The sequence below is a fragment of the Rhinopithecus roxellana genome, chromosome 2, assembly GCF_007565055.1.
Source record: "Rhinopithecus roxellana isolate Shanxi Qingling chromosome 2, ASM756505v1, whole genome shotgun sequence".
In the NCBI taxonomy this organism is placed as follows: Eukaryota; Metazoa; Chordata; class Mammalia; order Primates; family Cercopithecidae; genus Rhinopithecus; species Rhinopithecus roxellana.
The window spans coordinates 166,682,727-166,700,144 of NC_044550.1; the positions used below are offsets into that span (position 1 = coordinate 166,682,727).

General features: G+C 40.2%; 1 protein-coding gene across 2 annotated transcripts in view; it reads left to right on the top strand.

The window, feature by feature from the left end:
- Window positions 1–17,418, top strand: part of CLNK (cytokine dependent hematopoietic cell linker) — a 239,013-nt gene that overhangs the window by 197,728 nt on the left and 23,867 nt on the right. For both annotated transcript variants that reach the window (XM_030917832.1, XM_010357596.1), the window contains exons 13-15: window positions 3,164–3,182; window positions 5,344–5,425; window positions 10,287–10,327. In XM_030917832.1, the coding sequence (XP_030773692.1) occupies window positions 3,164–3,182; window positions 5,344–5,425; window positions 10,287–10,327 (142 nt within the window). The remainder of the gene's footprint in view (window positions 1–3,163; window positions 3,183–5,343; window positions 5,426–10,286; window positions 10,328–17,418) is intronic.

A 17,418-nucleotide genomic window follows, 5' to 3' on the forward strand; every position in this document is an offset into this window, starting at 1 on the left:
TAATCTCCCTAATCCACAAGACAATAATGTCAAGAAAGATAACATACATAACCACTTGATGAGAAAAACAGTTCTGGTTCCACTGAGGACTTCACCAGACTCATGCTCTTCTGGGAGGGGTGGCACTTCCTTAGTATCTCCTGGAAGGAGCAGGCTGGGGCGATGCTCAGCTGCTGGGGGAACCCACACATCCAAGGTGCCTGAATCCAGGACTCTGTCCCCTGCTTCCTGTAAGCTAGGCCTAGGTATCTTGAGTAATAGTTGGGTGCTGCTCACGATGACCTCAAATCATAACCCATTGGTCAGTCTGAGAGGACAGTAGGCCTCCCAATCACAAACAAGCAAAAAGGAATTAGGAGATGGGGGTCAGCCTTAGATGGCAGGAAATGTGCAGGACTGTTTGTTTTCTTTGCAACTTTAGTTGGCATTCTGCTAGAAGTTGATATTATCTAAAGAACAAGAAGGTCTAGTGGAAAAACACATTGTTGCTCCTTATCTTTTGCCAAGACACTTCCCCATTGTTTGCTTGGGCTGAGATTCAAGGCCATTTCTTCATCACAAAAGCCCATCAGGGCAAGCTGTGCTTGTGCCTGCACTCAGTGCTTGCTTGAACACTGTCTTGTGGACCAGAATCTTTTATGTGCTACCTGCCCCCACTCAAATTCACGTGGCATTTTACAGTTTTCAGAGAAAGGAAAGACTCATTGTCTCATTTTGTACTCACAAAGCCTTAAGAGAAAAACGAAATCCCAGAGAAGTGGCAAAGAGTCCTCACAGCTGGGAGGAGATAGGGCCAGTCCTGGAAATCCCAAAGTCTAGGTGTCTTCCCCACCGCCGTGTCTCTCTGCCTTAAAACATACAGAAATAGCTCTGAACTAAAATAACTAAAAAGAATAGGGAAGGAAGGCATGAAAGGAGGGGGCAGAGAAGGTGAAAGAAAAGGAGGAAGGAAAAGGGAAGGAGGGAGGAGAAAGGAAAAGAAAAGAGGAAGAAGAAAGAGGGAGACAGGTAATAAAAGAGATACTACTATTTAACTTGACTATGGTTATTTTCTAACAATAAAAAAGTTACAGAAGAAAAATGAGTGATTTCATGCTACTTTTCTAACTACATTTGATTTTAAATTCAGAGCCCTCAAGCCGAAAGTTGGTTGGTCTCAATTAAATAAAACAACTGCTCTCCGCGTCTCTTCTTCCCCTCACTGTTGACAAGCCTGAGAGCTGCATAGGATTGAGCACTTTGAACAGCCAGGTTCAAAGTCCTGGGGGAGACTCAGTAGGGATACTTTCAAACCAGTCACTAGAATGGATTCATTACTCTTTTTACTTAGCCTATAGAGTTTCTTTGATTTTCTGTCCATAATGAAATGTATGTCCTCTTTCCAGAATCCTAGGGAATGCCAAAGTCTTTGAAATAAAAAGTCTTCTCTGTTGGCCAGCTTCAGAGGGAGGCGTACAATGCCTCTCTAAGCAATTTGTTGCCAAAAGTTTCTTATCTGTGATGCAACTATGAGTCAGGAGAGCTGGGCTCAGGGTGAGTTTAGCCTTCAGATGACTGCGGGAATCTAGGAGAATGGCATGACCCTTTGGGACCTCATCTGTAAACCAACTGGTTTTTTTTTTTTTTTTTTTTGAGACGGAATCTCGCTCTGTCGCCCAGGCTGGAGTGCAGTGGCCGGATCTCAGCTCACTGCAAGCTCCGCCTCCCGGGTTCACGCCATTCTCCTGCCTCAGCCTCCCGAGTAGCTGGGACTGCAGGCGCCCGCCACCTCCCCCGGCTAGTTTTTTGTATTTTTTAGTAGAGACGGGGGTTTCACGGTGTTACCCAGGATGGTCTCGATCTCCTGACCTCGTGATCCGCCCGTCTCTGCCTCCCAAAGTGCTGGGATTACAGGCTTGAGCCACCGCGCCCGGCCTAAACCAACTGTTTTTAACATTTAATGGACCTCACACCACTTTGAAAATTTGATGAAAAGTATAATAAACCTTTCTCACCCCAGAAAAAGAAAAAATGTATACACATACTTAGAGAGAAAAAAAATTAGCTTTTTATTTCAGAAGGTTCATGGACCCCACTAGGCCATTCAATGATCTATTTCATCCCCCTGGTTAAAGCAGTTCTCATCTAAATGATACCTGAGGTCTTCTTCAACTGATGCAATATATAAATGGACTTCACAAAATTATCTGCAGTTAAATAAATACTGCAGCAAACACTGTCCCTACTGTAATGCTTTTTGCTTCTTCAAGGGTAGAGTAGAATAGGGCCCAAAGATATAAGCCCAATAAGCATGAAGATTTTCATAATGAAGAATGATCAAGAATTCTACCACCATAAGGAGGGAAAGAGAAAGAAAATGTTTGGGAAGATAAATGGCTACATTTAAAAAGGATAATGTGAATATTTCCATGCTTATTTTAAAAAATAGAAATTTCAGAGCAAGTATAAAGAAAAAATTAACCATAGCCTTATTGCTTAAGCACAACCTTTAATATTTTATCGTATTACTTCAAATCATTTATTCTGCATACACACAAATATACATGACTATAAAATATAATTGCATAAAAATGTATCATTGGTCCATTTTTCATTCCAAACTTTAAATGTCACATGGATGCATACTTACAATCTTATTTCATTCTCTATATAAATACTTAGAGTGTCTTTATAATATTCCAGTAAGTGAGTACAGTACCAAAATTAACAATGTTCAGTTAGTTATCTGGGCACGTAGATTGTTTCCAGTAATTTAACTCTGTAAAAGTAAGGATGCAAAGAACATCTTTGTGCATAGAACTTGGCTCAGATTTCAGGTTGTGTCTTAGAAAAAGAGTCTCATCAATGGAATTATTGAGATAAGAATAAGAGTATTTCTAAGGTTTTAGATAATTATGGTAAATTACTTTCTAAAAGAGTCAAAGCAACGGATAGTCCCATCAGCAGACTGTGGACTTGTCTTTCCTTCACACATTGATTACAAAATTTTTATTTTTGTTCAGTTTTCTGAGGAATTATTTGTAGATTTAAAAAAAATATGAACTATGCTAACAAAAATTTTACCAAAATTCTACCAACCAAATGCTCTGAAAACACACATAGTATTATATTAAATTCTCTGTCATCAAAAGTCAGTAAATATTTTTTTTTTAATTCAATACAGGTCCTTGAAGCAGAAAAAGGTGAATTGTTTACATTTGTTTCCTTACCCTAATACTAATAGATTGGTTCTCTTTCTAGATCTACAGTGCTTATGATTATTGAAAGGGATTGATTGTTTGGAAGCCTGGGATAGGGATGTATGTGTGTGCATGATGACGTGATCCTCATGCACACACATACATCCCAAGGACCTCAGAGTCCTCTAGTCTAAACAGGGTGATTTAAATCCAGAATAGACCAGACATCTTTCTTTAGCCATACGCTGCGGACCAAAAGGCATTACACTGTCACCCTCCGCCACTTTGGAAAGACATAGCTAGTCCCCTGCTCCAAAGAAGCTCTTGGTATCTCTGCCTCTGATGTCACCCATGCACACACATGTGTGTCTCTTTCATGCACACGCACATGTACACACATGCACATACCTCTACAGTGTTGGTGTTGTTGTGCAAGCATGCAATCCAGCAGTCACTCATATCCTAAATGGTAGGATGCTAAGCAGGTAGTACTTTCATATTCACCTGGGAAATACTGTTCTCCATTCCTCCAGAATGATGAATTAAGTCCAGAGCCAAAGGGCCTGCACCACAGCCCAAAGAGTTCGCAAAAGACATCATAGTTCAACAGAGCAATATTCGGTTAGGATTTCAGAGGCCTGCCACAAAATCACTGTATGGTTTTGGTCAAGTTGCATTTCCTCTGTGAGCCTCAGGTCTGCTCTTCTCTACACATTGACAAAGCTAAACTGGAAATGAGGCCTAAATTGGGTTTATGGATTCCCCGTGAGTCCCTGATGGAGGGGTAGGAGTTGTTGGCAAGCCTAAATAATTCACAAACCTAAATGAAACCATGCCCTTTCCCACAATACAGCTCAACATCCTAACTAAAATGTTCGGGTATTGTTTCATCAGACAACACAACAATGAGTGTTAACACAACAACGTGGCATTGTTCAGCTCAAGAGGGGCAGATACTCTGGGTGGCTACTAATGACATGAAATGATTTTATGGGATGCATGATTCATGGACCAGCCGCTAACTCATGTTTCAAGTAATCACAGTCCTTCGATCAAAGGTGTCCAGTTTGTGATGAACCTTGGGCAGAATACAGAGCAACAAGCACAATTAAAACACGCCGGTGCCTGTATGCACCCTTTGCTTTATTACTTATGGTCACAGCTGGGAGAGTGTTTTATGAGATTTTATATCATAGTATTATGATGTGCCCTTGGCAATTCTGGATGGCTAGTTAAATCTGTCTGTGATGAAAAGAAAATAAAAAGCAGTAACATAAACTGCATATGTAATTACTAAATAACTCCAGATTGTATGGTTGGCAGAACTTTTAAAAACTTGATGATCGAGGGGGGGAAAAAATTGAGAAATTGTATCCCTGGTTGGAACCAGGTAGAGACTGCTGGTCTACATCAGAACCCTAGGAGCTCACCTGCCTGATCACAGGAGGGCATGAGAATACAAGTGCCATGACAAGCTGGGCACCCCAATCTTCTCCATCAGCCAGAACAGTCCTTTCATATAACTTTCTTCTTGTTAAGGTCTCATCTCTCAGAAGGGTCTTTCTTAGCCATACGTATAGTCACTCTGTATCTCAAAGTAGTACTTCATTTCCTTTATATCATTTTACTGCCTAATAGACACGTTCTTATCGACTTACTTGCATGCTTATTTCCATTTCCTTTCATTAGAATGTAAGAACCATGTCTGTCTTCTTCTCCACTGTATTCCCAGACTCTGGCAGAGTCCTTGTCCCATAGTAGCTGTTCAGTAAATATTTGCCAGATGATATAAATGAATGAATGAATGAATGAATGAATGAATGAGGATGAAGCTAAAAATATTTTAAAATCACAGGTCCAGAATAATCCCTAAATACCTTCCAATGTAATATTCTGTACTTCTGGGAGGTTCAACAATGTGTTCTAGCTTGTAAATATTCAAAGTGATTTTTACAACATATAAATATAAATAATATAAAAGTCCTTCTCAGGAGGCAGAAGAGTTGTAGAATATGTGAGTTACAGTTTCCACTGACCATCAAGAGCACCCTTCTAACAATCAGAGATTACTTAGAGGAAATTATAGTAGTTCCAGTGGGCTTCTAATGGTTCTCAATTATTTTTCTTTTGCAATCTGACTAAATTATGTCACTGTTTTATATAGTCCCTCATAACCAGAGGAAGCCTGAATCAACTCATCTGTTACAAAACCAAAATCCTCAAGAGATTCCACTTGCCATTAGCAGGTAAGGAGCCAGGAATCCCTTCTCAGGTCTGAGGCTGGGGGTCAGGCCACGTGCTGTCTCAGATAAATGATCATGAAGACTTTCTGAGAAACAAGTCTTTGTGTCTGAAGCTCAATAATGAGGTTCAAGACTCGGGAAGGGGAACATCACACACTGGGGCCTATCATGGGGAGGGAGGAGGAGGGAGGGATTGCCTTGGGGAGTTATACATGATATAAATGATGAATTGATGGGTGCTGACGAGTTGATGGGTGCAGCACACCAACATGGCATAAGTATACATATGTAACAAACCTGCACGTTATGCACATGTACCCTAGAACTTAAAGTATAATAAAATAATAATAATAATAATGAGGTTCAGGAGAAACTTGTGAATTACGGCTGTTATTGATTTTGATAATGTTGTTCTTTCAGAAATTTATAAATGATTGAGTGTTAGAGAAGTTTGGGAAATTTTAAGGATTAACCAGATGGGATTAATTGGAAAGGATGCTAATCAACCTGGGAGGAAAAGTGGGTTTTTTCAAACTATTCTGGGCTGATGACCACACAAAAGCTTTAGTTACTTCTGAACAGCAATTGATGGCCAGGTGACAAAGCATTGTTCAAAATGCCCTCATCAGAATCATCGGATTAGATACTTGCCTGCCCTGCTTCTTGTGACAACTGTCAACCCAACTGAACAGTTAAAGAAGCCAAGACTCAGGCAGGATATTTATTGACCAAAGTCACTAAATTAGTAGTGACTGCCCTAAAACAAAATCCAGGGCCTCCAGTATTAGGTGCTGTAAGGCCCTTATGATCTCATTCTCGCCAGTGCCTCTGACCTCAGTTCAAGCCACTCTCCTCTCATTCTGGGGCACTGCAGCCTCATCAGATGCCTGCCAGCAACCACAATGCCACTGAATGCATGGCACTGGCACGCGCCCCTCTCCCGTCTGTAGTCCCTCCCCCCATATTTGCTCCTCTCCACCCTCTCCCTACTTAGAACACTCCTATTCCTTCATGGAACCCCAGCTTAAAGCTTAATGAATCCAGGAGATAATTTGCATCAATTCTTCAGATGAAAAACATAAAGCTGAGAAAGACCAAGCCCTCTACCATGGAAGCCAAGCCCAACCTCAGAGTCCAAGCACTGTTCAGTAGCCAGTGCTGCCCATAAGGACTTGATTCTAAAAATGCAGCCCATAAATCCTGACTATCCCTGGTGCCTGCCCATGGCTAAAATGCTGCCTTTAATTGATTCAGTAAGTATTTGCTGGGAATGTACCATGTTTGTGATGGAACAGAATAGTGGTTAAGCAGGATCCACTGAAGCCAGGTTGCCTGAGTTTATCAGCAGTGAACCATGTGACCTGGGCGACCTCACTGTCTTACACGAGAAACCTAGGGCAGAGTCAGGCATGTTGCAAGAGCCCAGTGAACACTCGCTCTCGTTGCTATTGCCAGGCCCTGTATATCGGGGGCATGATCACCATACCCTATTCCTTTCCCTCCTTTACTTTCTTCCCTGGTCCCATTTGGCACCTTCAGTAACTTTATTTGGCCTGTGGGTACTAGGACATGTAGCTTCACTGTGCTTTGGGGACCGTCTGGTGTCTAAGCCCCAAACAGCTTAAATACAAAACTCTTCCCCACCACAATATCCTCTTCCTCTTCCTCTACCTCCTCCTCTTCCTCCACCTCTTCCTCCTCCTCCTTTTCCTCCTTCTCCTCCTCCTCCTTCTCCTCCTCCTCCTCCTCCTTCTCCTCCTTTTCTTTCTCCTCCTTCTCCTCCTCCTCCTTCTCCTCCTCCTCCTTCTCCTCCTCCTCCTTCTCCTCCTCCTCCTTCTCATCCTCCTCTCTCTCTCCTCCTTCCTCTTTCTTTCTTTCTTTCTTTCTTTCTTTCTTTCTTTCTTTCTTTGTTTCTTTCTTCTTTCTTTCTTTTTCTTTGAGACAGGGTTTTATTCTGTCTTGTAGTGGCACAATCACATCTCAATGCAGCCTTGACCTCCTGGGCTGAAGCGATCCTCCCACATCATCCCCCAGAGTAGCTGGAACTGTAGGTACATGCCACCATGCCCAGCTAATTTTTGTACTTTTTGTAGAGAAGGGGGTCTCACCATGTTGCCCAGGCTGGTCTTGAACTCCTGGGCTCAAGTGATTCACCCACCTTGGCCTCTAAAAGTGCTGGGATTACAGGCATGAGCCACCATGCCCAGCCCCCTTTCTTCATGTAATTTTCTAAAAGTAAAAAATACACACATTACATTATAGTGAAAAAATAACAAGCTCTCCAGTTGGCCTCATTTCTGTACTAGTTATTTGATGTGGTTTCACTTCTTTTGTTTATTTATTTGTTTGTTTCATTTATTGAATAAAGAGTCTTGATGTTTCTTCCTCTCTTAACTGACTGCTGCTTCTTCTAATTCCTCATCTTGGACTTTTTCCCAAACTGACCTCTAAATGTTGCTATTCCTCAGAATTCATCTGAGGGCCTCTTTACTATCTCTAAGGCCTGCGTAATCACATCTATCTCCAGCATCAAACTTCAGCCCCATGTTGATAATTCCCAAGTCCCTATCTTCTGCAAACCACCTCTCTTAGCTCCAGACCTGTGTATCTAATGACCCATTGAGCAGTTTTCCTTAGCTAAGTCCCAGGCAGCACAAACTCCTAAAGGTGAAAATCAAACTCTTTGTTTCTAGTCCCATTCTGAAACCCACAATGTCCTCTGCAAAGCTTTTCATCCCAGTAAACTCAGTTAGCTCTCTTTCCCATCTTCACTCTTCCTCTATCCCCTCCATTTTCAGCTCCCAAAATTATATCTCTAAAACATGTGTTGAATGTCTATTTCTCCCCCATTTGCCTAGCTCCTTGCATGGCCCAGTCACTATCACCTTTTGCCTGGGCTATTGCACTAGTCTTCCAACGATACTGATCATCTCCACACCCTCCCTTTCCTCTAGAAGGAACTGCTTTCTGGTCTCTTGCAGAAAAGGCCATGCCTCCTTGCCCCGGGCCTTTGCATGTGCTGCTCTACCTGCCTAGAATACACTCTCACTCCTATTCGTGCTTCAGGGGTCAGCTTGGTTCATCTTTCTCCCTTAAAGCCTTTCCTGAAAATGAAAGCAATTTTGTCTCATTTACATGAGCTTTTACTACTACGGAAACTTCTGCTGTGCACACCTTTACCATAACATTTATTCTGCATTATAATTATGATACAAGGATGTGTTTCTTTTATAAACTAACCTTCATTCAGGCAGAGGCCATGTCTTCTGTATTGTCTATTCCCCAGAACATACCATGTACCTAGTAAGGATTCAACACATATTTGTTAAACCAAACAGTCATCATTTTTATTTTCTTTCTTTCTTTCTTTTTCTTTCTTTCTTTCTTTTTTTTTTTTTTTTTTTTTTTTTTTTTTTTTTTTTTTTTTTTTTTTTTAGACAGAGTTTCGCTCTCATTGCCCAGGCTGGAGTGCAGTGGTGTGATCTCGGCTCACTGCAACCTCTGCCTCCTGGGTTCAAGCGATTCTTCTGCCTCAGCCTCCCAAGCAGCTGGGACTACAGGCATATGCCACCACGCCCAGCTAATTTTTGTGTTTTTAGTAGAGACAGGGTTTCACCATGTTGCCAAGGATGGTCTTGAACTCCTGACCTCAGGTGATCTGCCTGCCTTGGCCTCCCAAAGTGCTGGGATTACAGGCTTAAGCCACCGCGGCAGGCCTTTTAATTTTCGTTTGCATTATTTTGCTTTTATTTTTTTCTGCTTATATTCATATCAACTATGTACTTCTAGAATATCCACAGAGGACATTTCTATTCTTTTCAACATTTTCTAAAAATCCTAAACTATTAGAGCAGAAAAATTTTGCTATTCCCTATTTTTTCCCAGACATTTAACAGAATTGTACACTGGCTGCTAGTAAAAGGATTCTGGTTTTAACGGAGTCAAATTTTGAATTTCAGTAGCAGTCTGACTGGCAGTCACAGCGTAGTATGGTGACTGGATGAACTGCTCGCGTTTTTATCCACAAAGCAAAATACATGACCTCGGGCTTTTATGGTGACAACATAAACCAGATATATGCTCAGTTGATTTCATTGGCACTAGAAATGGATCAGGTTTCATTTAATTAACCCAGAGGCTTTAGTCAATAGCACAGTCCTTGGAATAGAGCATCTCTCATGTAATTAGATTTAACTGTGGTAGCACCTGGAGCTTATATGGATGATGCTGACCACAATACAAAATGAACCAGAAAATCAGAGCTAAGTATTAAGTAGAGTGCTAAGAAAAGCCACTGATGAACAGTCTTGATAATATCATTTTTGTAGTTAGAAATGCATATTGTTATTTTGTCTTATAGTTTTATAATCTCTTTTTCTTTGGCTTTTTTTTTTTTAATCATAATCCACTAAGTTTTCTTACTCAGCACACAATTCTAGAAGGAATACAATAATTTCTATATTCTTCTTCCACTCTACGGTTGACTTTCAATTGGTAAACAGTTTCTATAGATTTTGAGCCCCCACCAGCAAAATGTTGTGTTCCATAGTGACTGTAGCTACAAAGCAAGTTTAAACTCATGACTTCAAAAAGTGAAGAATAATGATATGCACTCACTGAAAAGACCTGAGAAGAACTTATATGGTCAGTTTGTTCCACGTCTAATATTGCCAGCTTGACAAAGGAGGAGAACATGCCTCCTAGTGCCTTTCAAAACAAATGATTCTTCTAGCTTATCCAGTAAAATATAAACTGCTTTATAACTGTGACTTCAGGCTGTTATCATTGACCTTGCCTCTGAGTGGAATTTTACCACCAAGGGGAAATACTAACATTCTTTGAATTCTAACATATTTTCTTATAGTTCTTCATTCACGACGAGCAACCACAGCGTGCAAAACAGAGGTAAGAGCACTTTCAGAATTATCAAATAAACAGGTAAGTCATGATACTGCGATATTGCTGCTCTGGGACTTAGCTGTTGTGAACCCCAGAGCCACTGAGCTGATGCATACAGATGTAATTAGCTCATTTCCATTGCATTACTATGACAATAATTTTAATCCATGATTAAATATGATCACTTAGGTGGTTTCTAGTTTTTCCTCTTATGAATATTATTATGCTATCAACATTAGTACAGATGTTGTCCCATGTATAAAATGTGATCATTTCCCTTCATAAGAAATTCTCTTCATGAAATTGCTCTGTCTTAGGACATGCATCTCTTCAACTGCCCTAGATGTGTTTTCCAAAGTAGACAGACATTGACTGGTCTCACCAACAGTGTGTCACTCTCCATTGTTCCCCATTCTCTCCAACAGTTGTTTTTGATAAACTTAATTTTTCCCAATCCATTGGGTGCAAAACAAATTTGTCTCAAGAAAAATCTCCAAAATGAAGAAAATAAAACTGACATCTCTTAGTGACTGTTTGCAAAGTAAAAATCAGAAGGATATCACATCTGTGGCGATGTCTGAAGCGGCATATAAATATAGAGTTCCATGACTGTTAGTGGTGGGTGTTGATATTACTAATCATTTTGCACAAACTACTGCCATCATATTCATTTGTCCTTCCTGTTTTCACTCTATGTGCCATGAAGATTCTGTGTTGACATCTCGCACTGGAATCTCTCTTTGTTGAGCCAAAAAAAAGAAAAGGGGGTTTAAACCTGGAGGAAGCAAAGCCCACAGGGTATTGTGGGGAGGATGAGGTTCTCTACTGATCCTGCTCCTAATTCTATCTCTCTCCTTATAGTAAGATCACTTTGAACAAATTAATTCTTTGAGCTTTACCTTTCCCCTTCCATAAAATTCAAGTAGTAATGTTAACTGATATATTCATATTAATACAGTATTTGCACACACACACAACACACACATACACGCAGCCCTCTGCCTGCCATGTAGTAGGCAACTGATCCATTTTAATGTCCTTTTGTCCTTTTCTGCATTCTCTTTCTTCCTCCCACCCAAATGACCTCAGTGGACCTGTAGGTTGTTTCACGGACTTCCATCATGCCTTCATATCACTGCTGCCATAAGCCATCTGGGCCTGAGGCTGGAAAACCAAGCTGATAAATTCACTTCCTCTCATACACACATTGCTAATGAGTTTCCCAAAAAAAGATTCCTTTATTTAAAAGGTGCCCAAAGAGGGCTAAAATAAACCCAATGGACTCAATCCCTAGTCATCAGATGTCAGGAATGGAAGTCCTAAAGGTCAGATCTGAGTGGATGAAGAGGAAAAGACTTGGAGCATCCCGGAGGAAAGTCCAGAGGCTGACTGGGCTCAGAAGGGGTGTTACTTATGGAGGTTTTATTGCAGGGATGGGGAAGCAGAATCATAGCTTAGAGAGAAATTCAGAATCTTAACCTGAAATATAAAATCAAGCACAAATAAAGAGCAATTGAAGAATGGAATAGAGCAATGGAAATGGCCTTCACAGATGAGTCTAGTCAAGCACCCCAGGGCTGTAAGTAGATCATCTGTACTAGGGTTGCTTAGGTTACTGTCAGTTAATCTCACCTCATCTCAGAGGAAACAAGGTTGCTGAAAGAAGCCTGAGATGGATGGCGAAATGTTTGAGCCTTCGTTAGTTCCTGTTTCAGTAAACAAACATCCACCAAGAACATGGTTTATACCAAAAATTGGGCTGAGCCCTGAGAATACAGAGTGGAGACCACCCCACCTTCTCTTAACCAGTGCTTAAGCACACCTGCGATGTTCCTCCATCAGCTACTGAACTGATACTCATTCTACTGGGTATGAATTCATGCCTGGATCACCAGTACTTGGCGATGTTAAGTAGTCAGAAAACAACACGCAGCGTCTACACTCCTAGAATTATCGGTCTAATGAATTCTCTAATGCATCAGGTATAGGCATTCATGCAGCGGAGTGAAATTTACACCCCCGCAGTTGTACATGTTATTATACTTATTTTTACAAATGAGAAAATAATTTTGGGGAAGTTCAGTTATTCTTGTTCGGTTACTGCCTGATAAACAGATTTGGCTCAATTCTTTTTTTTTTTTTTTTTTTTTTTTTTTTGAGACAGAGTCTCACTCTGTGGCCCAGGCTGGAGTGCAGTGGCCGGATCTCAGCTCACTGCAAGCTCTGCCTCCCGGGTTTACGCCATTCTCCTGCCTCAGCCTCCCGAGTAGCTGGGACGACAGGCGCCCGCCACCTCGCCCGGCTAGTTTTTTAGTATTTTTTAGTAGAGACGGGGTTTCACCGTGTTAGCCAGGATGGTCTCGATCTCCTGACCTCGTGATCCACCCGTCTCGGCCTCCCAAAGTGCTGGGATTACAGGCTTGAGCCACCGCGCCGGCCTCAATTCTTTGATAAATGCATTCAAGTTAAACTATTAGGAACCCAAAGCAAGTGGATCTCAGGACAGAAAAAAATATTTTGACATGTTGGAAGAGGCCCCAGTTTTGGTTATATTCCAAAGTAGTAACAACGTTATTCTCTAAGTCTGGGATTGTAGATCATCTGCTTTCTTTTCCTTTTTTATTTTTAGTTTATGTTCACTAATGCTTTCTCTTTGCTTTAAAATAGATGGCTCTTTTTCTTTTCCTTTTTTTTTTTTTTCTTTGAGATGGAGTCTCATCCTGTCACCCAGGCTGGAGTGCAGCAGCGCGATCTTGGCTCACTGCAAGCTCCGCCTCCCGTGTTCACACCATTTTCCTGCCTCAGCCTCCGGAATAGCTGGGTCTGCAAGCACCCACTACCACGCTCGGCTAATTTTTTGTACTTTTAGTAAAGACAGGGTTTCACCGTGTTAGCCAGGATGGTCTCGATCTCCTGACCTCGTGATCCGCCCGCCTCAGCCTCCCAAAGTGCTGGGATTACAGGCGTGAGCCACCGCACCCAGCCTCTTTTTCTTATAAAATTATTTTTTAAATTGTGTATAAGAGTGAATTAAATTTTTCGAATAAATATTTGCAGACTACCTGCTTAACATAAAATGCTTTATTGTAAGTTACAACAGGGAGGCCTAGAACTGTGTTTCTCTAGTAATATTAGCAACACTCACAGCTAGCCTTGATGGGGTGGTTATATGATCAAACACTGCTAAGAGCTTAATCTATAATGCATAAGAATTTTAAATGTTAGTAATTATTGATATCAGTATGGTTTTTCAACCCATGCCTTTTCTATTAGGCTACTCTCCCTCAAATTTATTGTGCACCTCCACTGTGCTAGTCCCAATGTTCTTCCCCTTATCTTGTGGCTTCATTTCTGTGACCCTCCATTCTCCATATTAGGAAACTCCTATTTCATGGGGTTATAAAACTTAAATGTAATGTTTTATTTAAGAAAAAAAAATTCCAAAGATTAACTGCTTCAATTATTTTAAAACAAAATCAATTAAATACTTACAGCGAGTTATAGAGTCAGACTTTCTTTCATTCATTCATTCAACAAAGATCCAACCAGGCTTTCAGGGAAAATTTACTTGGCAAACTTGTTCTTTTGGTTTCTTTGTTCTGTTTTGTTTTAAGTCATTCTCTGAACAAACTACAAATGCATAGCTGTTTCCAAATGCTCTTTTTCAAGTGGGACTTTTAAAATATCCAAGCAAGGCACCAAAGGTTAAAAAAGAATAAATCAGTTGCCACAATACCATGAAAAATTCATGATCACTGAACATTACTATGCATGCAACACTATCTAAGTGATAGGAAATACCGAAAATGGTTATTTTTTCCTCTTGAGTATGTTCCTATTTCTTCAATCCGTGTTGAAAAGTTAATTATGACCATTTAAATAAGTCTCAAGTCAATTTTATTGTGTATTAGTACAGCTCTGTTGGCTTTCTCTTGGTTAGAATTTGTCTGGTATACAGGTCTCCATCCTTTTGCTCTCTGTGTAATTACATGTTAGAAGTGCAATTAGCAAATAACTGGAATTTTTAAATCAATCTGCATCTGATTTTTAAAGGTAAGTTTGCACCTTTGACACTTATTGTGCTTACTGATATTTTGGGGTCTGTTTTTATATATGTTGTGCCTCCTATTTGCCTGATTTGTATTTAATTTTTTTGTCCTGCTGTATACTAGATTCATCTCGCCTTTGTTTTCCTTTCTTTCTTTTTCTTGAAAGTTATACATTTCAGTATCAGTCTTCTTTTGGTTATGCTAAATATTTTTAATAATGGCATGCTAAAATTTTAGCAATCTGAAATTCATATTTTTTTTCAAACAATACAAAAAACTTAGAATGCTTTATTTCTGAAAGTGCAGATTCTTCTTTGTGTTTGAAACTTACATTTTTTTTATTTATAAAATAACATTTTTTTTTTTTTGGTTGAGACGGAGTCTCGCTCTGTCGCCCAGGCTGAAGTGCAGTGGCTGGATCTCAGCTCACTGCAAGCTCCGCCTCCGGGGTTTATGCCATTCTCCTGCCTCAGCCTCCTGAGTAGCTGGGACTACAGGCGCCCGCCACCTCGCCCGGCTAGTTTTTTGCATTTTTTTTTTTTTTTTTAGTAGAGACAGGGTTTCACTGTGTTAGCCAGGATGGTCTCGATCTCCTGACCTCGTGATCCGCCCGTCTCGGCCTCCCAAAGTGCTGGGATTACAGGCTTAGAGCCACCGCGCCCGGCCAAAATAACGTTTTAAAACTAGGAATGGCTCTAGTTTTATTCTCATTTTTAAAAATATAAATTGATGGCTGAAATTAACTAACCACAATTAAGGTAATTTAAACTTTAAGTGATCAAACAGCTTTCTGCAACAAATATTTTGATACAAATAAGCCCTCAAAACAAACACCCTTAAGCTCAACATTAAAAGCAACAATCCTGGCCAGGCATGGTGGCTCACGCCTATAATCCCAGCACTTTGGGAGGCCAAGGTGGGCGGATCCCCTGAGGTCAGAAGTTCAAGACCAGCCTGGCCAATGTTGCAAAACGCTGACTCTACTAAAAATACAAAAATTAGCTGGGTGTGGTGGCAGGTGTCTGTAATTCCAGCTACTCGGAAGGCTGAGACAGGAGAATCGTTTGAATTGGGGAGGTAGACGTTGCAGTAAGCCAAGATTGTGCCATTGCACTCCAGCCTGGGCAACAAGAGCAAAACTCCGTCTCAGAAAAAAAAAAAAAAAAGCTACAATCCTTGGTCTCCTTAGAATAAAATTGTCAATGCATCAGAAGTAGTGTTCTTCTTAGTAAACTTAGAGATAAACTTGGCTTTTTGATTACAAGAAGCAGAATTAGCGCCTATATAAATATTATGGAAAATGGCATGTATTTGCTAATGTTTAATATTTCATCTCAAAAATTTACTGGATCAAAAGCAACCCATCCTTTCAAAGTTCTTGTTAAGTTACTAAGCATAACTGTAACTTTGGTTATGTTTTTTAGAATGAATTACAACTAAAAAACTCATAATTCTGCATTCACACTGATTACCTCTTTTCCATTTCATAAGTTATTTTTGCCTAGTATTTTACTTACATAATGTTTATCTATCCTAAAGGTTTTATGTTTTTAAAATAGTTACTCCTTGCTTAAAATTACCAATAAACTTATAGCTGTCTTGCTTGGTATTCCTCCTTACACTTCACTCCATGTTTGTGGTCTAAATTTCAAAATATATATATTTTTTATTATTATTAACTGGAAAGACATGCAATGAAAATGTTATTTTGATTGAGGTATGTAGAGAAAATAGCACCTTAACATTTGACAAGTGGTAGTGTCTTAAAGTTTAGGTGTCATGTGAAATCAAACCCCTATCAATGAACTTTTTATATTCTGCTACTTTAAAATCCCTCGGTCTGTCTTGTACTTGAATTTATCTTTCATCCAGGCAGGATTGTGCAACATCATCCATTGATGACTTAGAAAATAATGGATAATAGACATAAACAGGACTGCCACTGTTGATAAATGTTATTATGTAATATCTGTTTAAAATCACATTTGCACCACCCACCACATTAGAAAAGTGTAAATGTTGGGTTTCTGTTGTGTTACAGTGGCAGATGCAAGATTCCTCAAACTCCAGTTTGCACTTGCAAATTCCAATCTTATGATCAGTAACAGACACTGCCCCTTATTTTCCATGAAGTGACATGCTCACTTTGTTCATTTTTATTAACGTATCTGTCAAATATCGAGGTTGGAATAACAATAGTTTGTCAGTCATTTTTTTGGGTTAGAAAGTATGACGTTTCATTTTTTAAAGTTATTCTTTCAAGTTGAAAAAAATAGTGTTTCCAAAATAGGGAATAAACTTGTCATGTTTTAAAAAATGAACAGAGTTCATTACACACGGAACAGAGTAGACAATTGGGGGAGAAATGAGGATGTGGATGGAGAAATATGAATAGACAGTCCATTCAGAGCCTTATGGACAGAAGGAAAACATTTACATTTTCTTCTAGGCAGAAAGGAAATCATGTCAGAAATTTTACCAAGGGGAGTGGCAGAGTCAGAATTCCATTTTTGTTTTTGTTTTTTTTTTTTTTTTTGAGACGGACTCTTGCTCTGTCACCCAGGCTGGAGTGCAGTGGCATGATCTCGGCTCACTGCAACCTCCGCCTCCCTGGTTCAAGCGAGTCTCCTGCCTCAGCCTCCCTAGTAGCTGAGATTACAGGAGTGCGTCCCCACGGCTGGATAATTTTTGTATTTTTAGTAGAGACAGGGTTTCACTGTGTTAGCCAGGACGGTCTCCATATCCTGACCTCGTGATTCGCCCACCTCGGCCTCTCAAAGTGCTGGGATTACAGGCGTGAGCCACCACGCCTGGCTCAGAATTACATTATTAAAAGATGACTCTGGGAGTCCTAAGGAAAGAGAGGAGGAAGCGCAAAGTTACAGGCAGGGAACAAAACAGAGAGAATTAAAGCCACTGAGTGAGCTGATGTGGTGTTGACCAAGAAGGTCCTCACGGATATAGGAAGGAGAGAAGGGTTTCAGTTCCTTTTTGGAGGTGGGAGACTGCTTGCACCAGTCACAAAATCACACTGAAATGTGAATTTAA